We start from the raw sequence: 25,252 nt of genomic DNA on the forward strand, positions 1-25,252 counted from the left end.
TGGATTTGCGATCGTTTTTATTTCAACTGTAAAAAAAAAATAAAAAAATCTGACAGTAGACTGATTAAAGATGAAGAGCTTTTTGTGATCAATAAAGCAACAAAGCAGATTAAAACAATGGGGGTAACTTTTTTTTTTTTTTAATTAACTTGCCCCATCACTTTCAGTAAAAAGCTGGAGGGTCTGACCATCCATGATATTAAAATTGAGTTTTAACCACATTGAGGCTAGATACCGTTAGTTTACATTTCCTTCATAACACATTACTTCACATAAACAGGGTGAAAAGAGCATTAGCTGAGAAGGAAATTGCAAGCAGAGGTTATAAAAAAGGGGCACAAACATGCCATTAGAAAGCTGAGTCCCAAATGGCACCATTTTCCCTATGTAGCGCACTACTTTTCACCAGGGCCCGTGGGTGTTTAAGTCAAAAGTAATGCACTATGTAGGGAATATGGTCCCATATGGGATGCATTCGTTCTCTCACCCAGGGCATCAGGGCATGGCTCAACATTTAGAGTAGACCATTCTATTGGTCCTACAGTGGAAACTACTTTTGACCCCCAATGGGCTCCTGTTGAAAAGTAGCGCACTAGATTAGGGAATACGACACACCCAATCTTTATTCTCCTCACATCAGCTCATGAATAAAAAAATAAACTTACAAAAGAATTTAAAACACAATTCAACTGTTTCTACAAAATAGAGATGAACTTGCATTAGGAGAGACTCAATTAAAACAGAAAATATCCCAGGAAGGTATGCTAGATACACTGTCCAAGAAAGTTCTCCCAGTTGCAGTCACTGCAAGGGAGGACATTGAAAGGACCCCTTGAGATTCAATATTTCTCAGACCACTGTTCTTTCACAGACAGTAGTATCCAGTTACCCACCTGTCTGCGTCACATACTTAATGGGCCAGTTTCATGGGCAGAGATTAAAACTAGTCTTGGACTAAGAAGCATTATATTTTAGTTCAGGACTAGGTTTAACCTACCGTATGTCCGGGAAACCAGGCGTGTCAAGTAAGCGACCGTGTGTGACATGTAAAATCATTTATCTAAAGAGAGCTGTAGACAAACCACACCCATGTACATTCAATAAGCAGTACAACTATAGATCTGTTTTGAGGGTTGTCCCAGTAACTAAAAACAGTCTGATAGATTCACTCTACAACCCAAACACTGCTTCTCCTACCCCCAAATAAAGAAACTAACTTCTGGCAGAAAAAAAGGTTTCCAGTCCAAACTGCCTGGTAAATTTATATTGACAACTGCAAAAACCTATTCCACATGTTTAAGAAAAACAGGACACATTTATTGATTAAAAAAAACAGCAGTGCAACAGTATTTCTCCTGAAAGGTTTAGATTGTGTAGGTTGGTCTTTATCCGTTCTTCCATTACCACACGTGACGCCTGCAGTGTGCCACCGCCTGGGAGAGGACAGACAAAACCCACAGGTTAGACAGCAATAGGCATCCTAGGGGCTACTCTGTCCTGTCTGTGATATTCAGGAGTACTTTAGTCACAAGATTTCAAGAACAGACCTGGATGAGCCGTTCTTCTCGGCCAATCATAATGCATGGCCGGAAATAACAGTTGGATAAAAATCAGGAATTTGCATTGAATTCATCATTCATTTAAACCAGGGGAGTTGCATTGACAATCTATGTTTCAACCCTGGAATGAAACATTGCTCACTGCTGTAGTGCTACAATGACAGGAAACAGTGCAGACCAGTGCCTATGTGTTGAGTACTCACGTTGCAGCGTTTTGCAGAGTCCATGTTCTTGCACCAGAAGGCAGGTCCCCAGCTACACTGGTCCATACCCAGAAGACTTTGCACTGCCTCGGGACACAATCCCACCTTCTGTAACCCAGGACAACCACATAACCCACTGTCAGACATTTATTCATTTCAACCAGGGAAGTCACTTAAGTGAAATCCTCTTTATTGATCTCGACACTAGAGGTTTTTCCCCCTCTATCATCATCATACTTCTGACACTTTTTCCTCTATAGTGAAGTGTATTCCTCTTTGTATTCCAGTGCTCACCATGCAGACAAAGTCAGGGTCCAACACCTGCAGCAGGAGCTGAACCAGCATGGGCTCATACTGCTCAACCAGCTGGTCACACTGGAGAGAGAGAGCGAGACAGAGAGAGCGAGACAGAGCGAGACAGAGAGACAGAGAGAGCGAGAGAGCGAGACAGAGAGAGAGCGAGAGAGAGCGAGAGAGCGAGACAGAGAGAGAGAGCGAGACAGAGAGAGAGAGCGAGACAGAGAGAGAGAGCGAGCGAGACAGAGAGAGAGAGAGCGAGCGAGACAGAGAGAGAGAGCGAGCGAGACAGAGAGAGAGAGAGAGAGAGAGAGCGAGCGAGACAGAGAGAGAGAGAGAGAGCGAGCGAGCCACAGAGAGAGAGAGAGAGAGAGAGCGAGCGAGACACAGAGAGAGAGAGAGAGAGCGAGAGAGAGAGAGAGCGAGAGAGAGAGAGAGAGAGAGAGAGAGAGAGAGAGCGAGCGAGACAGAGAGAGAGAGAGAGAGAGAGAGAGCGAGCGAGACAGAGAGAGAGAGAGAGAGCGCGAGACAGAGCGAGCGAGACAGAGAGCGAGACAGAGAGAGCGAGACAGAGAGAGCGAGACAGAGACAGACAGAGATAGAGAGAGAGACAGAGAGAGAGAGCGAGACAGAGAGAGAGAGCGAGACAGAGACAGAGACAGAGAGACAGAGAGGTTAACAGTCACACCAACAACAACGTCTAGTTGACCAGTTACTAGCCAATATTCATTCTTCTTCTGTTGCAGTAAGAGTTTAGGAAACACTGTTTTCCATTAGAAGATGGTCAGTGTAATCTACTAATGATAATAACATGTGGAACAAGTAGATGTCCTCCATCCTCACCTCGCCCCTGACGGCCTCCGGGACAAAGCTACAGACTTTCCTGACTGCGTCTTCAATCTGAGCCTGTGTGGCGTTCCCTTCCAGGATCCCGTCGATGTAACGCACAGCCATCTTGCACACGTCACAGAAGCCACCCGCCTCGACCTGGGACTGGTCCAACACCGCTGAGGGACAGGGGAAACAAGGAGACCACAGGGTTAACTTCATCTGGATTGGAGCACCATCAATAAATTGGCTTTTTCTAGTTGAATGATATTGAATAAAAACATTTTAAAAAAAATCAGCCATTGGCCTCCTTGACGACCCCCCAGAAATAATATGGTATCGGCCCGGTCGTTCTCTAATCTGTATGCATTACAACAACCAACAGGTCCTGCTCCACGTGTCTCAAACACACAGGAGAGATCACACACCCCTCAAGACTTTCCAAGCACACACACACTCCCTCTACTCACGGATGAAGGCACGGCTGGCGTCCTTGCAGAGCCCCAGCACGGTGCAGATAGTCTTGGGGTCGGCCTCCTGTAGCAGCAGCTCAATGATGGCCCGGCCGTAGGACTCAATCAGATCCTTACACTGGGCTGACAGGGAGGACGGCAGCACAGAGCACACCTTCTCCAACACACGCACCACATCTTGCTGAGAGAGGGAGGAAGGAGCAGAAGAGCACAGGGGTCAGTTAGGCATGACTTAATCTCCTTCCCAGACACTTCTGCCCAAATGCCACCGTGTCAAACTTGGCCTTCGTTAGCACACAAAAGAATCTCCCGGAGCATAGGCTTAATCTACCAACCAATATTCTCCCACAACACCTTCCCACTAACCCTCCTTGTACACGTCTTCCATACGGGGTCTTTCCTCCATTTGGAGCCACACCTCGCAGTCATGTGATTCGCTAAAATTAAATGATCACCTATACTTTACTTAGTAAGGTCACGCCCATTGACCTTACTATTTCATTTCACATTCCTTTTATCTCCTAGTTTAGTCATTGCCTATACACCATTTATCTTCCTAGGTTTTTGAGCGAAAATTCTCTTAAGAAAACAGCTTGCCTTAAAAGGTAGCTAGCTATAGAACCTTCAGCAGTGTGGATATAAAGATGGCGCGACAGTTTGACAGTGTGTGCAACTCTGCAGAAGTCTTATTTATTTTCAGCGTGCTTAGTTTGTAAAGTGTTTTAAGTTGGTCGCCGGGGTTACCTCTATGGCACCACGGCTGTATATTTTGGGACCGCTCCAGTCATGGATATTTGCGAAGCTTTGACAAACCAACCAACCAACCAGCTGTAACCGACGGACAGTCAGTGCAACTGCAAGCATGAAGTCAACAGCTAAGAAGCCTTTCCGTCTTCCCTCTATTGTTCCAGTGCTTTACACTGTAGCCGACCTTTCAATGCGCTCCGTTTCATGATCAGTGTCGCTGGATTATTATTGCCCTGCCAGACGCATTTGGGCTGATATTTTAGTTAAAGGGAGGTTGCTGCCAGTTTGAAATGTATTGATTTGGTGTGGTACTATTGACATTTGGCCGAGAAGATTTTACATTAAAGCCTTTGTTTTGTCAAATGAATTCCCCCCCCCCCCCTTGGGAGGTAATACAGATTATTCTAAATCCTCTAATGTTGATGACCGGGTTCTTTGTCAATTGTTTCTATGAAGTTGCCATTAAATTGCTCTGCCATTATTGTATGAGGTATTATTGGTTGGGTTACCCCTGTGCTGTGATGTGTGTTTATATGGTGCGTCTTATCCTCTCCACTGGCCATCAGGCTCCCCTCTAGTCTCCACTGGCCATCAGGCTCCCCTCTAGTCTCCACTGGCCATCAGGCTCCCCTCTAGTCTCCACTGGCCATCAGGCTCCCCTCTAGTCAGTCTGTTATGCTGATGTGTGTCTGGTAGTGGTATTCCATCTATCCTACTCTTGTCCTTTCAGCAGGGTTAACACCTGACTGGTGGCCCAATCAAATCTTTATCTTCACCCCTCTGACAACACCGCTACAAAGTGAACTAGGGTAAAACAATATCCACTGCTGCTTGCACAGTAATAACCATCACAGGGTCAGAGTAAAGGGTGGCCTGAGGTCGCAGAGATGAAACGGATTGTACTAAATTCTTGTTCATCCTTGACACACAGGACAAACAAGCCCTACTTGGCCTCCGGGGGGGGGTTATGAAGAGATTCTGTAATGAATAATAACTCATACAATGTAGCATATTGCAGACAGAATCATTGTTTTTAAGAACCCTGAAGACACAGCCAACATGTTACTTTAATAACAATTTCAGTTGAACTATTTAAATGAACATAAAATGTTACGTGAAGCCGCAAATGGCTTCTTTTGTCTGGATTACTGTGGCTTTTTAGCATAAATATTCAAACTGAAAATGTGTTGATCGTCCAGCATATTCCAGAGGTAGAGAGCAAATCACATTCATTTATATAGTGCTCCCCCCCCATGATAAAAACATCCTTTACTGGAACTCCCTTACAAACAGCGTTACATTTCAGTCATACACCATAAGACAGAGAGAAGCACCTCCACTCCTGTTAGAACGTGAAACCCTTTACCACATCGTCACAGTGTTTTATAGCAGGTCATGACTCATGAGCAACCCGTCAGGTGACCTACCTCAGTCTTCTCATCCCCCAGCATGCTCTCCACCTCCTTCATAATGAACTCACATGCGATACATTGAGGGGAGCCACGGGCACGCACCATGTTCTGGAGAATAGACGAGAGTCGGCGTAACTAGAATAGTCTTGGAACAAAATAAGTTGTGGTCCCAAAACGCATCAGTATAACTACAATGGTAACCATGCCAACGTCTTAACTACATTACAAAACACAAGGTCATTGTGATTATATAACTTTAGGTTTATGGAAATGTCCATGTATTTCATATGGAAGATATGAAAGTGAAGGTACTGTTGTACATGGCCACTTGCCAGTGCCTCTGGTATCAGTAGGTTACCTTGGTGGGCTTGACAGCCTCCATCTTAGTGGCAGGGACCAGTTTGACAGCAGGGATGGCCTTGGCAGCCACCAGGTTCATCATGGGGACAGAGCTCTTCACCTCTGCAGAGCAGAAGTCGGCGCGGGAACAGATATCCTTAGGTTGCTGAGTGGGGAGAATGTCAATGTACAGTTAGACACATTCATACCATTCCGCAGAAAACATGTTTCATCACATGACTTTAAGATGATGTATGTGTACAATCCACTGTTCCATAGTCTCAGAGCCACGCTATACCTTCTACCAGTCCACTGTTCCATAGTCTCAGAGCCATGCTATACCTTCTACCATTCCACTGTTCCATAGTCTCAGAGCCATGCTATACCTTCTACCATTCCACTGTTCCATAGTCTCAGAGCCACGCTATACCTTCTACCATTCCACTGTTCCATAGTCTCAGAGCCATGCTATACCTTCTACCAATCCACTGTTCCATAGTCTGAGACAGGCTAAAATTTCCTCATGCAATCAATTTCAACCCCACACAATAGGTACAGTGTACAGTCTAACCCAGCAACCCACGTCACAGGTAGGTGATTCTCATGCTCGAGGCATGCATAGGGCAACATGCATGCAGAGCAGATGGTTCCAGACACTAATGAGGCATTAAGAAACTACAGCATTGGTAGTGAATCATTCATTTTAGTGGCATGGACAATCAGGTTGGGCAGTATCCAGCTTTTCATATCATCTTACCGTGCTTCTCTCACCCCGGGATTTACGGTATTACTGGCTTAGTACACAAAGGGTTGCCAAAAAAAAAAAAAAATTATTAGCAGAATGGTAACAAAATTTGTACAAGTAATAGTGAAAATAAACAAATTGCAAAGACAGGCAGTCCAGCTCATGAAGTTTTTATATATACATACAGGAGCTACCAAATGTCATTTTTGGTGAGTTTGGACTAGAGGTCGACCGATTAATCGGAATGGCCGATTTCAAGTTTTCATTAAAAAAAAAAATAATAATAATAATAATAATAATTCGGTATTTTTGGACAGATTGTGGCCGATTTCTTTTTTTTACACCTTTCCTTAACTAGGCAAGTCAGTTAAGAACACATTCTTATTTTGAATGACGGCCTAGGAAGTGGGTTAACTGCCTTGTTCAGGGGCAGAACGACACATTTTTACCTTGTCAACTCGGGGATTCGATCAAGCAAAATTTCAGTTGTTACAAGTTCAACGCTGTAACCACCTGCTTTACATTGCACTCCACAAGGAGCCTGCATGGCAGGCTGACTGTTACGCGAGGGCAGCAAGAAGCCAAGGTAAGTTGCTAGCTAGCATTAAACTTATTTTATAAAAAAAAACATCTTAACATAATCACTAGTTAACTACACATGGTTGATGATATTACTAGTTTATCTAGCGTGTCCTGCGTTGCATATAGTCGATGCGGTGCCTGTTCATTTCTCATTGAATCACAGCCTACGTCGACAAATGGGTGATGATTTATCAAGCGCATTCGCAAAAAAAAGCACTGTCGTTGCACCAATGTACCTAACCATAAACATCAATGCCTTTCTTTAAAATCAATACACAAGTATACATTTTTTAAACCTGCATATTTTAGGTAATATTGCCTGCTAACATGAATTTATTATAACTATGGAAATTGTGTCACTTCTCTTGCGTTCAGTGCAAGCAGAGTCAGGGTATACGCAGCAGCTTGGGCCGCCTGGCTCGTTGCAAACTGTGTGAAGTCCATTTCTTCCTAACAAAGACCGTAATTAATTTGCCAGATTTTTACATAATTATGACAACATTGAAGGTTGTACAACGTTACATCAATATTTAGACTTAGGCATGCCATCCGTAAGATAAAATATGGAACGGTTCCGTATTTCACTGAAAGAATAAACGTTTCGTTTTCTAAATTATAGTTTCCGGATTTGACAATATTAATGACCTAAGGCTCGTATTTCTGTGTGTTATGTTATAATTAAGTCTATGATTTGATAGAGCAGTCTGACTGAGCGGTGGTAGGCAGCAGCAGGCTCGTAAGCATTCATTCAAACAGCACTTTCATGCGTTTAGCCAGCAGCCCTTCGCAATGCATTGCGCTGTTTATGACTTCAAGCCTGTCAACTCCCAAGATTAGGCTGGTGTAACCGATGTGAAATGGCTAGCTAGTTAGCGGGGTGCGTGCTAATAGCGTTTTAAACGTCACTCGCGCTGACACTTGGAGTAGTTGTTCCCCTCCCCGCGGCTTTTGTGGAGCGATGGGTAACGATGCTTCGAGGGTGGCTGTTGTCGATGTGTTCCTGGTTCGAACCCAGGTAGGAGCGAGGAGAGGGACGGAAGCTATACTGTTACACTGGCAATACTAAAGTGCCTATAAGAATAGTCAAAGGTATATGAAATACAAATCGTATAGAGAGAGAAATAGTCCTATAATTCCTATAATAACTACATCCTAAAACTTATTACCTGGGAATATTGAAGACTCATGTTAAAAGGAACCGCCAGCTTTCATAAGTTCTCATGTTCTGAGTAAGGAACTTAAACGTTAGCTTTCTTACATGGCACATAATGCACTTTTACCTTCTTCTCCAAACACTTTGTTTTTGCATTATTTAAACCAAATTGAACATGTTTCATTATTTATTTGAGGCTAAATTGATTTTATTGATGTATTATATTATGTTCAAATAAGTGTTCATTCAGTAGTTGTAATTGTCATTATTACAAATAAACATATTTTTTTTTAAAGCCGATTAAATCGGTATCGGCTTTTTTTGGTCCTCCAATAATCGGTCGACCTCTAGTTTGGACATTTACAAGTGAATGTGAACGAGAGAAATTGTGCAAATGAAGAAAGTTTTAACGCATGCTTGTCTGAAGGAAGAACAGTACTGGCTCTGGAGCAGCATGTCTACCCGCTGTATCTGTGTGGAGTTGCTAAGGCAACGGGCCTGCCTGCTCAGAGAAGATGGGGGCAGAGCAGACGGCCCAGAACTGAGGAGATAAAAGCCATGGAAATCAAGATAGTAGTGGCAGCTGTACAGAACTCATCCAAAGGGCTTCGACTTCTCAAACACAGTAGAAAGCCAACACAATGAGATGCCCTGTGACCTTTATTCATTCAGCCACTTACTTAGATAACTACCAAGTTAAATAGAAGGGTCATGTTAAACGCAGAATTGTGTGTTTTTCCACGCAGGAAAAAAAATTACGTAAGAAATATCTTTCTGCGTTTTGTAAACACAGATCTAAAATGGTTCTTATTGTAATTTTTGCTCAGCATCAAACAAATTTTGTGCTTCAGTTGCACTTCACTCTGAGAACTCAAGAACAGACATTCTATCAGCAGACAGCGCTCTGACTGATGTGGAGCTACTGTTCTCTATCATTCTATCAGCAGACAGCTCTCTGACTGATGTGGAGCTACTGTTCTCCATCATTCTATCAGCAGACAGCACTCTGACGGATGTGGAGCTACTGTTCTCCATCATTCTATCAGCAGACAGCTCTCTGACTGATGTGGAGCTACTGTTCTCCATCATTCTATCAGCAGACAGCACTGACTGATGTGGAGCTACTGTTCTCCATCATTCTATCAGCAGACAGCACTGACTGATGTGGAGCTACTGTTCTCCATCATTCTATCAGCAGACAGCGCTCTGACTGATGTGGAGCTACTGTTCTCCATCATTCTATCAGCAGACAGCACTGATGTGGAGCTACTTTTCCTCAGTATAGCCAGCCTACTTTTTCCTCTGGTAAAATACAAGATTAACTTTAAGCAAAACATTAGAAAATGCAGCTGGCTGCATTCTTTCTATGATTGGCCTAAACATTACAAAAATGGCAGCCATGTATTGTTTTTGCCCAAAAATACCTTGCATTTTCACTGTCAGCTCATTTACTTGTGTGGCTGCAAGCCAAATAGTGTTGTACTTCTGCTGTCATCTGAAGAAAAAGCAATTTTCTACCAAATGTGTTACGCTAATGTCTTTGCGAAGGAAAACTATAGTTGGACGTCCCTGATCATCCTATTGAAGGAAAAAAAAACTAAACTTGACTTTCAATATAAAACGCAACCCCTGTCAACACACAGCTGGACTCAACTGCTACAGCTTTCACCCGTTGTGCTATTTACAAACACGACTGGCTCAACTGTTCTGGGGAACTACGGTAAGCTTCATAATGTCAAATAATGTGACAGGTGAAATAAGAAACGCTATCTGCTTTATCTCCTAACGTATTATACATGTTGACTGTAGGGACTGTATTTACTTAAAATAGAAACAAATATTTTTTACATTCAAAGAAATTGTTTCAACGGTATTGGTGGAATTCAAAAACCATCCCGTGGCTATTTCCAAATACATCGGTATACACCTCCCAAACCTAACGGACTAAACGGAAACGGTTTGCTTGGACAAGTCTGCAGTCTAGTAGCATGACATGCCCATCAAATGTCTTCCAAAAAAAGTTTGGTTTGCTTGGACTAAAAAGGTATTAGCATTCAGCACAGAGAAACATTGTGATGCAGTTCTAGAACAATAAAAATGTGAGTACTTGAAGTAAGTTGCACTAGTGGACAGACCATACAGAAACAGAGGCTAAGGCTGTGGGCAGACAAAATGACATAAAATGCCAGGTCTTTTTACAATGGTAGTTATCCATTGACAGATGGACAACGGAGATGACCGTCTGTCAAAACACTCGATACGTCAGCCTTTTTGCCGGACAAAAATTGGACGATGCTGAATGCATAATAGGATTTCATCCAAGTCTGTGTGGCCACAGCCTAAAGGGTGTGAGACTAGAGACTGAACACAGAGAGACCTACCTGTTCCTACAGACCCACAGCAACCCCAGGAGAAGAGAGCAGGAGGGGGAGAGCGTGAGAGAGCGCAGGAAGAGGCGCATGAATAGAGGAAGGAGGGGAAAATAAAAACGAGAGATTAAAGATGAATGAAATCAGCAGGCTAGGAGGAGCTGTAGTAAGAGTCTGGATATATACACACACTAAATGCATTTTGACATAAACACATTGGTTCATGTATAAACCTGTTAAGTATTTGTTAGGCGACACTGTGCAGAGTCATCGGCTACAATTACACGTCAGCAGAAGACAAACCCCTCCAGTTTGGGGGGCTGAAAGCCAAAAGTGGTGCACTAAATATATGAAACAGGATGCCATTTTGGACACACCCTAGAAGATAATGAGTGACTGACCATGGACATGAGCTGCAGGGCGATGAGAGGAGCGTACTGGTTGATATACTGCTTGCACTGAAACACAGGAGAAGACAAAACAGTCAGAAACAAAGTCGGTGGAAACCAATGATCTTCCAGCTTCATAGATTGGAAGTATTTGTTGGTCAATCAAATGTATTTATAAAGCCCTTTCTAAAATCAGCTGATATCTCAAAGTGCCCTACAGAAACCCAGCCTAAGACCCCAAACAGAAAGCAATGCAGAAGCACAGTGGCTAGGAAAAAAACTCCCTAGAAAGGCAGGAACCTAGGAAGAAACCTAGAGAGGAACCAGGCTCTCTGAGGGGTGGCCAGTCCTCTTCTGGCTGTGTGGGGTGGAGATTATAACAGAACATGGCCATTAAGGCCTGACTGAACATGTTAAAGAACAAACATTCATAAATAACCAGCTGGGTGAAATAAACCAACTATTGCATTAAACCAGATAGCATCTAGGGTACTAACTGTAAATTAGATTATGGCTAGTTCTATAACTCAAAATAGTCACTCCACCAAACTTGTTTTAAAAACCCAGTCCTCTCACTAACTCCAAGCTAGATAACTACGTAGTCCTCTCACTAACTCCTAGCTAGATAACTACGTAGTCCTCTCACCAACTCCTAGCTAGATAACTACGTAGTCCTCTCACCAACTCCTAGCTAGATAACTACGTAGTCCTCTCACCAACTCCTAGCTAGATAACTACGTAGTCCTCTCACCAACTCCTAGCTAGATAACTACGTAGTCCTCTCACCAGGTCAGAGATTCCAGGCCCCAGCAGGTCACACTGGCTCTGGATCCGTTCGATCAGAGAGTTGACGAAGGTAGTGTTGCTCTTCGCCTCGTCCTGGAAGTCTGTGATGAACTTCACACAGTCCTCACACAAGTCTCCAGTCTCCTACAGGGGACAGAAGACACTCACTAGTGAATAAAGGAGTAGCAGTTACATCTACACACATATGAAGTCAGTGACAGTTTAAAGTTGGTACTGGGTCACGTTCAGTAGTGAAATAACAGTTTGGAATGGTAAAGTACAGCCAGAATTTGATCAATAAGACAGATTTCAGTTGGAAAAGGATTTGGTACTTAGTGCCCTACTGAACACTACCTATGTGCAGCTATGCTGGGCACCATAGTAAATTCTAAATCTAAATGTATTTGTAAAGTCCTTTAACAATTATTACACAGAAACTCAAACCTAGACACCAAAGACCTGAATTACAACCCCCAAATTCGATGACGACTGGCGTACCTGTTTAGGAACCTCTTGCTTGGCGTTCTCCTGGGCCTGGGGGTAGAGGAGACCAGGGATGTTGAGGAGGAAGGGGTCGACCCTCTGGGCCAGGTCTTCCTGAGGAATCTCATTGGACGTGAGCTGTGGGATCTGAGACTGGAGACTGGCCAGAGCTGCCTGCTGGGAGTCACACAGACCTATGGCGCCACACACCACCTGGGGGTTCTCCTGGAATCCAGAAACAGACTCTGGTCACTACAATCTGTATATCTCACTAGACACGCCACCATTAAGTCACTACAATAAACTCAGGGTCAGTTTCCCACTTGACGGATCCAGATTAGGCCTTCTCCTGGACCAAAACAACATTTCCATTGAAAGTGTGTTTGAGTCCAGGAACAGGGTTGATCTATATGCAGCTGGCATCCTTCTAAATGCCATTAACTCCCTAGTCCCCAACAGGACATCTGTGTACTTTCCAATAAATGACCATTACTACAGAGAGCTCAACTCTAATGACTAAACATGGCCCTAGGCTAGTGTACACTATGGGCTAGTGTGTACTATGGGCTAGTGTGTACTATGGGCTAGTGTGTACTATGGGCTAGTGTGTACTATGGGCTAGTGTGTGTTTAAGATTAACCTCTATTGGACCAGTTAGGTTCGCTACTGGAGCAGCAGGGAGAAATGTAAACGGCACAACTGAAATCATTTAGGAAAAGAACGCCGGCTTGTATTTTGTAAATAAAAATACTTACAAAAAATGAATCACCTTGAGTAAAATATTGATGTGAAATTTGTACAATGAGCTCAATAAATATATCAATAGTAGAATAGACTTAGATATCGGCCATATATCCTTGTATAGTTTACTGGGGGTCACCCAACTCGCTTAATCTGAGGAGCTCTCAGATTAAAGTTCAATAGCAAGACAATAAACATGAATCCACAGAAAACAAACCAATTTACAAATACTGATATAAACCACTATGAGATGGAATCAAATGTGAGTGACTGCCCATCAATAAGCACTGCAAGGTGTTTAAGTGCAGCATGCGTTTATAACAATCCCACTGTAATGATGTTTTGCAAGAAATCCTACCACACCGGAGTATGACAGTGAAAACTGAATTTTTCTCCAACGAAAATAAATCTTTGCATTCAAATCTCCTGGGTTCAGACGGCTGGCCATCCTTGGTGGAACTGAATCTATACAAAAAAAAACCTGACCAAATCCTGGTGTCAATCTTTCCCTCAATCCCTTCACAGCACATTTGTATAGATAAGTCAGTGTTAATATCCAGTTCTCCTTCAGTTGTATACAACTTCTCAATGATTTGAAATGTTTTTCCGTGGAATGGCGTGGAAGACATGCTGTTCGAGCCTTTTTTCCCCCCCAACAAGTTGGAGCCAACTGGTGTATAACGTGAGGTTAGGAGGGACTAAGAGAATATTGAGTTTTGATTGGCTCAAAGTAAACTGCTCTTCATGCAGCTTCTGACAGCTGATTTGTTGTAGCTGTCAACTTAAACATAGCAATATAGTATAATATGATTGGTTACTGGAATCTCACTAGTAAGGATTATTATTCAACATTAGTTGACGTGCGTTACACTAGTCTCAGTATCATGCCCAGCACCTTTACTGTCAACATTTAATGTATAGTATTGTAAAGTGTCACAACTCATCAAGTGGTCTGTCAATGTTGCTTCAATTTGTTTGTCAAATGTTATATTGGAGGAGTGACAAACTTTTCCAACCTAATATCCATTCAGTCACAACATATTGCGGTCCTTGGACTAGACTGCATGACAGTCATTTTATATGATTAAGACTGCATGGTAAACATTAGGACCAACAGAAATCCAGTCCATCTTGGCTCATCAGTTCTGCTGTGATTTAAGAGTGTACAAAGTTGTCATCAAGGCAAAGGCTGGATACTTTGAAGAATCTCAATTTGTTTAACACTTTTTTTGGTTACTACATGATTCCACATGTGTTAAATCATAGTTTTAAAGTCATCACAATTATTCTACAATGTAGAAAATAGTAAAAAGAAAGAAAAACTGGAATGAGTAGGTGTCTAAACGTTTGACTGGTACTATATATATATATATATATATACTGAGACTTTTACCTGCCAAAAATAAGGGGTTAAATATAAAATAAATAAATACATGTGTAAATTTCTTTAAATAATAATACCTGATTTTCTTCTCTCAAAGATATAGTACAAACTTGGTTTTGATTTCTTTTTTTGGGGGGGGGCGCTCTATGTAGTGAAACTGTTATTCAATACATTTGTATGGGCTAATAACATTAAGGACAAACTTTTATCAAATTCAAATAGCCAAATTATTCTTGGAATGACCTTGAAACAATGCCATTTAGCTTAGCAGAATGAGGATGTTGGATTGATTCTGAATAACAAATCATTTCTCTCTGTGTGTGTGTGTAGGCTAGCATACTTTCCTATAAACCACTGTGTGTGTGTGTGTGTGTGTACCAGCTCTCCAGCGATGATACTAATGAGGGTAGGGTAGTAGGTGTCCACCGTCTCTTCACACTCTGCAGCCAGGCTCTTGACAGGGATCAGGTGACAGACCTTCTCCAGGACGCCTAGGATCTCACCCTAGAGGACATGAACATCAGCTTAGAGACCCCCAGACCCAGCCCCCACTATGTGGAGCGATGGTCCCCCAGCCCCCACTATGTGGAGCGATGGTCCCCCAGCATGTGGAGCGATGGTCCCCCAGCCCCCACTATGTGGAGCGATGGTCCCCCAGCCTCAGCCCCCACTATGTGGAGCGATGGTCCCCCAGCCCCCACTATGTGGAGCGATGGTCCCCCAGCCCCCACTATGTGGAGCGATGGTCCCCCAGCCTCAGACCCCACTATGTGGAGCGATGGTCCCCCAGCCTCAGACCCCACTATGTGGAGCGATGGTCCCCCAGCCTCAGACCCCACTATGTGGAGCGATGGTCCCCCAGCCTCTCCTCTGGGCCCCCCAGCAGTTCCATGTATTGGAAGTATTCCAGAAATAGCACCCGATTCAACTAATCATCAAGCCCTTTACTATGTAAATCATGTGAACTGGTTCAGGACTACTACATTTTTAAATGAGGATCTCCTAGGAGAGGTTTGAGAAACACTACTCAGCCATAGTAGACCATCTTAATCACTCATTCATCTGGGAGCAGAAAACAGTCTTGGCATATTTGTGCCACTATTGAGTACACTGGATAGAAGATAGTTTGGCAGAGCATGAATTTGTTTTCAGCAACAAAACAAAACAAAAAACAGGGAACTTCCCCACATTCATCCTCCATGACTCACCTGAGTAGCATTGTTCAGTAGCAGCTGGTCCACCGCAATCAGCACCCCCTTACACAGGTCACACGGTATGGCTTTCTGAACCAGGAGGGAGTTGATTAGGGTAGCAAAGCCAAGGCCGGGTTAAACAATGCCCACTGTTCATCCATTTACACAGGGAAAATACCCCCACCCTTCAAAAGACAATAACTTGCTAGATAAAGTAGACTAGAGTCTCACCATCTGGGGTTGGTTCCATACGTTCTGCTGGCAGTGGACTACGGCACCACAGATGGAGGCAGTCTTCACATTATGACACCAGTAGGGAGGACCACGGGCACACTGTTCTGTACCCAACAGAGGGGTGGAGACGGCTAGGAGAGAGAAGACACTATCGTTACCCACACTGTTCTGTACCCAACAGAGGGGTGGAGACGGCTAGGAGAGAGAAGACACTATCGTTACCCACACTGTTCTGTACCCAACAGAGGGGTGGAGACGGCTAGGAGAGAGAAGACACTATCGTTACCCACACTGTTCTGTACCCAACAGAGGGGTGGAGACGGCTAGGAGAGAGAAGACACTATCGTTACCCACACTGTTCTGTACCCAACAGAGGGGTGGAGATGGCTAGGAGAGACACTGTTCTGTACCCAACAGAGGGGTGGAGATGGCTAGGAGAGACACTGTTCTGTACCCAACAGAGGGGTGGAGACGGCTAGGAGAGAGAAGACACTATCGTTACCCACACTGTTCTGTACCCAACAGAGGGGTGGAGATGGCTAGGAGAGACACTGTTCTGTACCCAACAGAGGGGTGGAGATGGCTAGGAGAGACACTGTTCTGTACCCAACAGAGGGGTGGAGACAGCTATGATTTGTCTGCCTACCCATCTATCCCAAACGGTCGGTGTAGCAGAAGTGACACTGTCCTACACATTCTTGGATAAACAGTGAATGTTAAACATTCATTGGTTTAGAAGTCAACCTATTTGTTTGAAGGATCTGTTCAGGCCTAGCCGTTATAGTGAAGACATTGGCCTACGGTATGTAACCTAGGTCCAGTTCCAGCCCTACAGTATGCATGTAACCTAGGTCCAGTTCCAGCCCTACAGTATGTATGTAACCTAGGTCCAGTTCCAGCCCTACAGTATGTATGTAACCTAGGTCCAGTTCCAGCCCTACAGTATGTATGTAACCAAGGTCCAGTTCCAGCCCTACAGTATGTATGTAACCTAGGTCCAGTTCCAGCCCTACAGTATGTATGTATGTATGTATGTATGTCCCCCCCCCCCCTTAAAAGATTTAGATGCACTATTGTAAAGTGGTTGTTCCACTGGATATTATAAGGTGAATGCACCAATTTGTAAGTCGCTCTGGATAAGAGCGTCTGCTAAATGTATGTATGCACAACCTAGGTCCAGTTCCTTTTCAAGTAAGCGAAAGTAGAGACGCATTACAATTTTCTAAAATAAATCCGAGAACAGGAAGTGAAAGAAGGATCATGTGACTCGTAAGGGGAATACCACAACCAACTAGGCCTACATCCTCATCTGATCTTAGAGAGGCAGAGAAAACTGAAATATAGTGAACTGTGTTTTATGGAAACAGATCCTACCAAGAATCCCTAGGAAACCACGGTGGAAAGCACCCAATTCTCACACACACACACACACACACACACACACACACGTTATTGCGAGGTCAACGAGGTCAGCATCCAATCCTCCATCAGCTGGAGAAAATAAAGGCAGTTGGCCTCAATATGAACACAACAGCTATCCACAGTGTACAAAACATTAAGAACACATTTACATTTTAGTCATTTAGCAGACGCTCTTATCCAGAGCGACTTACAGTAGTGAATACAGTTCATACATTTCATGCATTTTTTTTTTGTTGTACTGGCCCCCCGTGGGAATCGAACCCACAACCCTGGCGTTGCACACACCATGCTCTACCAACTGAGCCACAGGGAACGCATAGTATTGAGTTGCACCCCCCCACAAGGTGTTGAAAGCATTCTACAGGGAAGCACTGACTACACAGCTGTGTCAAGTTGGCTGGATGTCCGTTGGGTGGTGGACCATTCATGATACACACGGGAAACTATTGAGCATGAAAAAACCCAGCAGCATTGCAGTTCTTGAAAAACCACCCCAGACCATTATTCCTCCACCAAACGTTACAGTTAAAACATTTTAGTCATTCAGCAGACACTCTTATCCAGAGCGACTTACAGTAGTGAATGCATACATTCATGCATTTTTTTTTGTACTGGCCCCTCGTGGGAATCGAACCCACAACCCTGGCATTGCAAACACCATGCTCTACCAACTGAGCCACAGGGAAGCTAGTTGCATTGGGGCAGGTAGCGTTCTCCTGGCATCCGCCAAACCCAGATTTGTCCTGTTTCCACTATTCCAGAGTCCAATGGCATCAAGCTTTACACCACTCCAGCCAATGCTTAGCATTGCACATGGTGATCTTAGGCTTGTGTGCGGCTGCTCAGCCATGGAAACCCATGAAGCTCCCGACAAAGTTATTTTGCTGACGTTGCTTCCAGGGGCAGTTTGGAACTCAGTAGTGAGTGTTGCAACCGAGGACAGACTATTTTTTTACGCACTTCAGTGGTCCTGTTCTGTGAGCTTGTGGTCTACCACTTCGCGGCTGAGCCGTTGTTGCTCCGAGACGTTTCCACTTCATAATAAACAGCCCTTACAGTTGACTGGAGCAGCTCTAGCAGAGCAGAAATTTGACAAGCTGACTATGACGCCACGCTGAAAGTCACTGAGCTCTTCAGTACTGGTCATTCTATTGCCAATGTTTGTCTATGGAGATTGCATGGCGGTGTGCTCAATTTTATACACCTGTCAGCAACGGGTGTGGCTGAAATAGCCAAATCCACTAATTTGAAGGGGTGTCCACATGTACTGAAATGTCAGTACTCCACCCCCCCGAGGAGAGAAAAAATAAATAAAAAAAAGACAGCTTCTTTTAAAAACATACCTTTATGCCCACAGCGTGACAAAACTGTCTCCAGAAGAAAATAACAATATTATATATAAACTCAGCAAAAAAATATATATATTTTTAAAAAAGCCCTTTTTCAGGACCCTGTCTTTCAAAGATAATTCGTAAAAATCCAACTAAAGACAGGGTCGTTTCTTTTTTTTGCTGAGTATTGATATATTTTTTTTAATGTTACAGTTAAGTAATTTAGCAGAGACTTATCTAGAGCAACTTACAGGAAGGAGCCTTGATCAAGGGCACACAGACAGATGTCATCTAGTCGACTCAGGGATTCGAACCAGCGACCTTTCAGTTAAGGCACTTAACCGCTAAGCTACCTGCCGCCCCATGCACACTAGCACTCAGTGACCAGTGCGAGCAGCGACGACGTCATCCAAAAATATGGCAGCCTTTGGATGAATATAAAAATTGTAATATATTCGGCAGTAAGTGATGGAAAAATATGCCTCAATTATTTGAATAATTCAAACGGATATTTTGTGCACAAAAAGTGATCCTTTTTTTTTTTTTGTGATATCCAATTGCGATCTTGTCTCGTCGCTGCAACTCCCCAACAGGCTCGAGAGAAAGGCAAAGGTCAAGTCATGCATCCTCCGAAACATGACCTACTAAACCACGCTCCTTAACAACAACAAAAAAGTCCTTTGCACCTGGTTAAATATAAAACCGTTCAGTGTTGTCCCTATAATAGACACTCTTATCCAGAGACTTACTCACAGGAGGAACTAGGGTTAAGTACCTTGCTGAAGGGCACACCGACAGATTTTTCACCTAGTCGGCTCACGGATTCGAACCAGCGACCTTTCGGTTATTGGCACAATGCTCTTAACCACTAGGCTACCTGCCACCCATACCAAAACGATACAACAAAGCGTATTGTCTAAAGTCAGAGAATAACCATAGGGCTTTAATGTTTTTTAAACATTGAACAATGTTGATAACTGATAGAATAACTAAAACACATATCTTCTAGGCTATTCAATTTCTTTCAAAAATTCAAAACGCCATATTAAATAACAGAATCTGAAATTTATGCAAATCCTTTTTTGTTGACAATTACAGGAAACTTCCAAAATGTAATTTGATACATATCAGGGTTTGCTGATCTATAACATTCATTACAGCTAAATCATTTCTGTAATAAATGAAGAGTTTAGTGCCAAAGCGACAAACACTTAAGCTCATTTCTGAAGCTTGCTAGTTCGAATCCCAGACTAGGTGACAAATCTGTCTGCGCCATTGAGCAAAGGAATGTAACCCTAGTTCCTCCTGAAAGTTCTGGATAAGTGCGTCTGCTCAATGACTCAATGTAAATGTACACATTTATACTATAATTCAGTGTATTTCAACTCCCAGGGTGCAATGCTCCACCCAGGGCTCAAGGGGCCAGGGTTCTGGTCTAGAAGCATGGTTTTGACTGATCCTACTATTTTGCATCAGTTTAACTGACGCCCGGACCAGAAAGATAATTTCCATAACGGCCACATGGAGAAGTCAGATTTGAAAATTCCTTATAAAAAGGCACTTTAGTCGTCGGCCTCCCGAGTGGTGCAGAGGTCTAAGGTGTCACTACAGACCCAAGTTCGATCCCAGGCTGTGTCACAACTGGCCGTGACCGGGGAGCCTTGTAGACCGACGCACAATTGGCCAAGCGTCGTCCGGGTTAGGGGAGGGTTTAGGCGGGGGGGGCTTTACTTGGCTCGCCGCGCTCTAGCGACTCCTTATGGTGGGGCGGGCACCTACTGGCTGATTTCAGTCGTCAGTTAAACAGTGTTTCCTCTGACACATTGGTGCGGCTGGATTCCGGGTTAAGCAGGCGGGTGTTAAGGAGCGTGGTTTAGTAGGTCATGTTTCGGAGGATGCATGACTTGACCTTTGCCTCTCCCGAGCCTGTTGGGGAGTTGCAGCAACGAGACAAGATCGCAATTGGATATCACCCATTGTGCACAAAATATCTATTTGAATTATTCAAATAATTGAGGCATATTTTTCCATCACTTACTGCCGAAGATATTACAATTATATATTCATCCAAAGGCTGCCATGTGGGTTTTTTTTGCCAAATTTGCAGAGACACAAAAATTCTAATCTTCAGATTCAAGGACATAAGCACAAATGTTGCATTGACTGAGGGAAAGAAACTGATGATGCACAGCCCTTGACAAATAAACCATCAATGTTAGTTAGCTACTCATGTGACAAAAAAGACACAGAAAGCAACATTGCCTAGCTATCAAAGACCCACGCCAAGCTAACAGCCTGAAGAGACGCAGCAGATAGGACAGTGCCTGTGTTTTGTAAGCACGAAACATTCCGAAAGGGGACGGTACTATCTGCACTTGTCCAATTAGAAAACGCTCCTTTTGGTTCTGTTGCAAGACCTTGTACGGTGTGCCCCCAAAACTCACCCCCAGGCGTCTGAGGTCATAGTAGGCAACCCAATGTGAAACAAATCACTCATGTTCATATGCTGATAATACATTCACACTGCAGTGAGTCAGTCATTCACTCCCATGCCGCCTTGTACTGGGAAAGCTACAGTAGAGATAGAACCCCCCCCTCATTTTCTCCAAGGCAGACAACAACAAACAAGTTGTTGCTCTATGAGGTGCTGGGCCTTGCTATCACAAAGACATTTCAGCTTGTCTGACGCCAATGAGCAAAGCCTTCATGCTACATTGTCAGTGAGTCAGCTATTCCCATTTTTTACCACCTACTTTGAAAACATCACAAGGGGGATAAACATGACAAAAACAGGCTACATTTTAGGAGTCTACGCTGCCACGTTAGCCTATAGGAGTCTACGCTGCCACGTTAGCCTATAGGAGTCTACGCTGCCACGTTAGCCTATAGGAGTCTACGCTGCCACGTTAGCCTATAGGAGTCTACGCTGCCACGTTAGCCTATAGGAGTCTACGCTGCCACGTTAGCCTATAGGAGTCTACGCTGCCACGTTAGCCTATAGGAGTCTACGCTGCCACGTTAGCCTATAGCTCTACAGTAAACTTGGCCGGCTTTTCCTTTTTTTTTTTACATTTAAAAAAAAAGTTAAGGACCATTCACGACTCACACAGTTGAGTGATCAATCTCATGTTTGAGTTTGATGATGAAGCATAATGGAACAGTTTATTCGCGTACACAGTTTAAGAGATGTTATCGAGGGCGCAGCCAAATGCTTAAGCAGTACTCCTAATGAAGAAGTCTAAGAACTAGTCTCATACTGATTGCGTTGTCATCGTTGCAAACTAAGTGCTCTACAAATTACCCCAAAAACTAAAGGGGAACAAGAACAAATGTATTGCAGGAACTGATACCTAGCCTGTAGTTTCGCAAATATGAGAAATCATATGACTGACACTCACTATGAGTAATCAAACGAATTCATATCACACAGGGTGTTGCAAAAAACAAGTCAACAAGGAGACAGTTATAAATAGGCCTAGCCATTGTCTCTCTCACAGCAGCAATAAGCAACCCTCAACAGCCTGACCAAACTAGGACACTAAAGCAAAAGGTAACAAGCTTGTGCATGTTTATTACAACAAAGCTTTTTGTAATGATATTAGACAATTAGGCCTATAGGGAAGATAGTTTTGCTTGATTAAGCATACAGCATGTATGGGGGGGTGTGACAGACTACCTAACACGTTCCCTAAATCAATCATGCAGTCAGTTTGAAGCAAAATTACTCTGGATCTGAATCATGGAACAGCAACATTATACATGTTGAGGCTAACATCTATTACCTAATCAGAAATAAAATCGGCACGATCAAAAAGTGAAGCGAAACAGAACATAAGAGGAAATTGAAAACGTCTTCCTAATAAAGCTACACTAGCTTTCACTACCCACGCCAAGATTTACTTGTCCTACACACTTTGTCCCCATTTTGTCTCAACAATCATTTGTTAGGACTGCTGCATTAGGAATGTAGTTGGGCGAAAGAACTATGAGGATATGAATGCATTTGTTTAGATGAGAAAGATGGGTCCATCTATCATGCACCTGGATGGACTACATCAAGAATACATAGTCATTAAAATGACATTAATTTAATAAAAAAAAAAAAGAGTGAACAGGAAAACAGGTTAGACTAGGGATAGATTGATTTGAGAGGACAACAGTTCCATACTTGTTTCCCTAAAAGATGCTCCACGTAAAGGAGAGGGTACAGACTCAATGTAAACAGCTGTAAGAAAAAACAGGTGTAAGAAATACATTGGCCTAGCTAGATACTATGTTTAACTAAATGCATCACACCAATGGCTGAGCTAAAATTAGCGAGCATGAGGACTGCCACTGCCACAGCCCTGGAGGTGTGTTGGGTCATTGTCCTGTTGAAAAACAAATGATCGTCCCACTAAGCACAAACCACAAAGACACGGCGAGTTGGAACCAAAAATTCAGACTCATCAGACCAAAGGACAGATTTCCACTGGTCTAATGTCCATTGCTCATGTTTCTTGTCCCAAGCAAGTCTCTTCTTCTTATTGATGTCCTATAGTAGTGGTTTCCTTGTAGCAATTTGACCATGAAAGCTTGATTCACGCAGTCTCCCATGAACAGTTGATGTTGAGATGTGTCTGTTACTTGAACTCTGTGAAGCATTCATTTGTGCTGCAATTTCTGAGGCTGGTAACTCTAGGGAATTTATCGTCTGCAGCAGAGATAACTCTGGGTTTTCCTTTCCTGTGGCAGTCCTCATAAGAGACAGTTTCATCATAGTTCTTGAGGGTTTTTGCGACTGTACTTGAAAAAACTTTCAAAGTTCTTTACATTTTTCAGGCTTGACTGACTTTCATGTCTTAAAGTAATGGACTGTCATTTCTCTTTGCTTATTTGAGCTGTTCTTGCCATAATATGGACTTGGTCTTCTACCAAATAGGGCTACCTTCTGTATACTACACCTACCTTGTCACAACTAACTGGCTCAAATGCATTACGAAGGAAAGAAATTCCACAAATTAACAAGGCACACCTGTTAATTGAAATGCATTCCAGGTGACTACCTCATGAAGCTGGTTGAGAAAATGCCAAGCTGTCAAGGCAAAGGGTGGCTACTTTGAAGAATCTAAAACATAAAATATTTTGTTTAAAAAAAACGTTGGGTTACTACATGATTCCATGTGTTATTTCATAGTTGACGTCTCCGCTATTATTCTACAATGTAGAAAATAGTAAAAGATAAAGCTAAATCCTTAAATGAGTAGGTGTCCAAACTTTTGACTGATATATAATATAGCCATCGCTTGAGCTAGTTTGCTGCCTCCTAGGAAGCGTCATAACAACAATGATTAGCCAACGTTAGCCAGCTACTACAAAGTCAATGCTGCTACATCAGCTAGTTAACTAACTACACATCTTGAATGTGCATAAAGTGAAGGAATAGGTTTAAAAATGTATCAGTGACAAAGCTAAATTACTTGGTTAGTAAGCAATGTCTACTGTGTTGTTGTTTACGAAACGAAAGTAACCTCGATACTCACCTCTCATCAACTTTAACTAGCCATCTTTGAAACAAAGTGACAATGATGTAACTAATCATACAGTCTACATTGTATCATATTACCTGCGGAGACGAAAAACAGAACAAGGCACAGCATGGTGGAGCTGTCTGAAATCCCTCTGGTTGTGCGGGGTGGATTTGAATCTCGGGTGTAGGTCTGAGCGCTGCTGTGCAGGACTTGGTTTATATCACACAGCTTCTACTGTCTTTGTTCACAGTCAGCTGACTACTGAGCCCGGGCATGTGACGGTCTTGTCTTGGCGTCTGATTGATCAATGTTTCCACAAATCACCATTTACTGTCTTTTTTTTTAGCGTTTAAAATAGATAGTAAATCATTATGTAGTAACATAATTGCAATTATTTGTAGACAAACATACTCATTGTTCACCCCCACATTGATAAAAAAGGCTATTGGCACTTTATTTCTCATCACATTAATAAGCCTTAGCTAGTCTAGTGGCCTATGAGGTGAACAAGATGAGCACATTTGATTTTTTAATTTAACCTTTATTTCACTAGGCAAGTCGGTTAAGAACAAATTCTTATTTATAATGACGGCTTGCACATGATAAGATCACCGATCACTGTATTCAACTGATCTAATTAAACTTGGTTTGATTTCTACTGAGGGTTGGTACTAGAGGTCAACCGATTAATCGGAATGGCTGATTTCAAGTTTTCATAACAATCGGTAATCTGTATTTTTGGCCACCGATTTGCCGTTTTTTTTTTTTTTTTTTACACCTTTATTTAACTAGGCAAGTCAGATTAAGAACACATTCTTATTTCCAATGACGGCCTAGGAACGGGGGTTAACTGTTCAGGGGGGATTCGAGGATTCGTTTTTGCAACCTTCCGGTTACAAGTCCAACGCTCTAACCACCTGCCTCACATTGCACTCCACGAGGAGCCTGCATGGCAGGCTGACTACCTGTTACGTGAGGGCAGCAAGAAGCCAAGGTAAATTGCTAGCTAGCATTAAACTTATCTTATAAAAAATGATCCATCTTAACATAATCCCTAGTTAACTGCACATGG

The 25,252-nt window shown here is 43.0% G+C and overlaps 2 protein-coding genes across 4 annotated transcripts in view; one reads left to right on the plus strand and one right to left on the minus strand.

Annotated features, from left to right (window-relative positions):
- psap (prosaposin) lies at positions 1–24,492 on the minus strand. Of its 2 annotated transcripts, XM_045702315.1 has the most exons (15): positions 24,276–24,492; positions 15,915–16,048; positions 15,699–15,773; positions 14,869–14,994; positions 12,381–12,590; positions 11,883–12,026; positions 11,109–11,165; positions 10,720–10,725; positions 5,878–6,024; positions 5,535–5,627; positions 3,358–3,541; positions 2,903–3,066; positions 2,057–2,137; positions 1,763–1,870; positions 1–1,433 (listed from the first exon to the last, which is right to left on the minus strand). In XM_045702315.1, exons 1-15 carry the CDS (start codon positions 24,307–24,309, stop codon positions 1,401–1,403), a joined length of 1,596 nt encoding a protein of 531 aa, XP_045558271.1. In that variant the 5' UTR covers positions 24,310–24,492; the 3' UTR covers positions 1–1,400. The 2 variants fall into 2 exon arrangements, with proteins under 2 accessions (XP_045558271.1, XP_014013459.1); XM_014157984.2 differs by lacking the exon at positions 10,720–10,725.
- The window catches only part of LOC106578812 (equilibrative nucleoside transporter 1), a 19,609-nt gene continuing 16,492 nt past the window's right edge, over positions 22,136–25,252 (plus strand). For both annotated transcript variants that reach the window (XM_045702318.1, XM_014157986.2), the window contains exon 1: positions 22,136–22,220. The gene's annotated coding sequence lies outside the window, so the exon portion shown is untranslated. The remainder of the gene's footprint in view (positions 22,221–25,252) is intronic.

This window comes from Salmo salar, chromosome ssa19, assembly GCF_905237065.1.
Source record: "Salmo salar chromosome ssa19, Ssal_v3.1, whole genome shotgun sequence".
In the NCBI taxonomy this organism is placed as follows: Eukaryota; Metazoa; Chordata; class Actinopteri; order Salmoniformes; family Salmonidae; genus Salmo; species Salmo salar.

Bases quoted from the DNA above. Each gene is read 5' to 3' on its own strand.
- psap (XM_045702315.1), bottom strand. From the start codon at position 24,309: ATGCTGTGCCTTGTTCTGTTTTTCGTCTCCGCAG. The intron at 14,995-15,698 runs GTGAGTCATGGA...CATGTCCTCTAG, and splicing joins TACTGAACAATGCTACTCAG to GGTGAGATCCTAGGCGTCCT. The intron at 1,871-2,056 runs GTGAGCACTGGA...CCTGGGTTACAG, and splicing joins ACCCTGACTTTGTCTGCATG to AAGGTGGGATTGTGTCCCGA.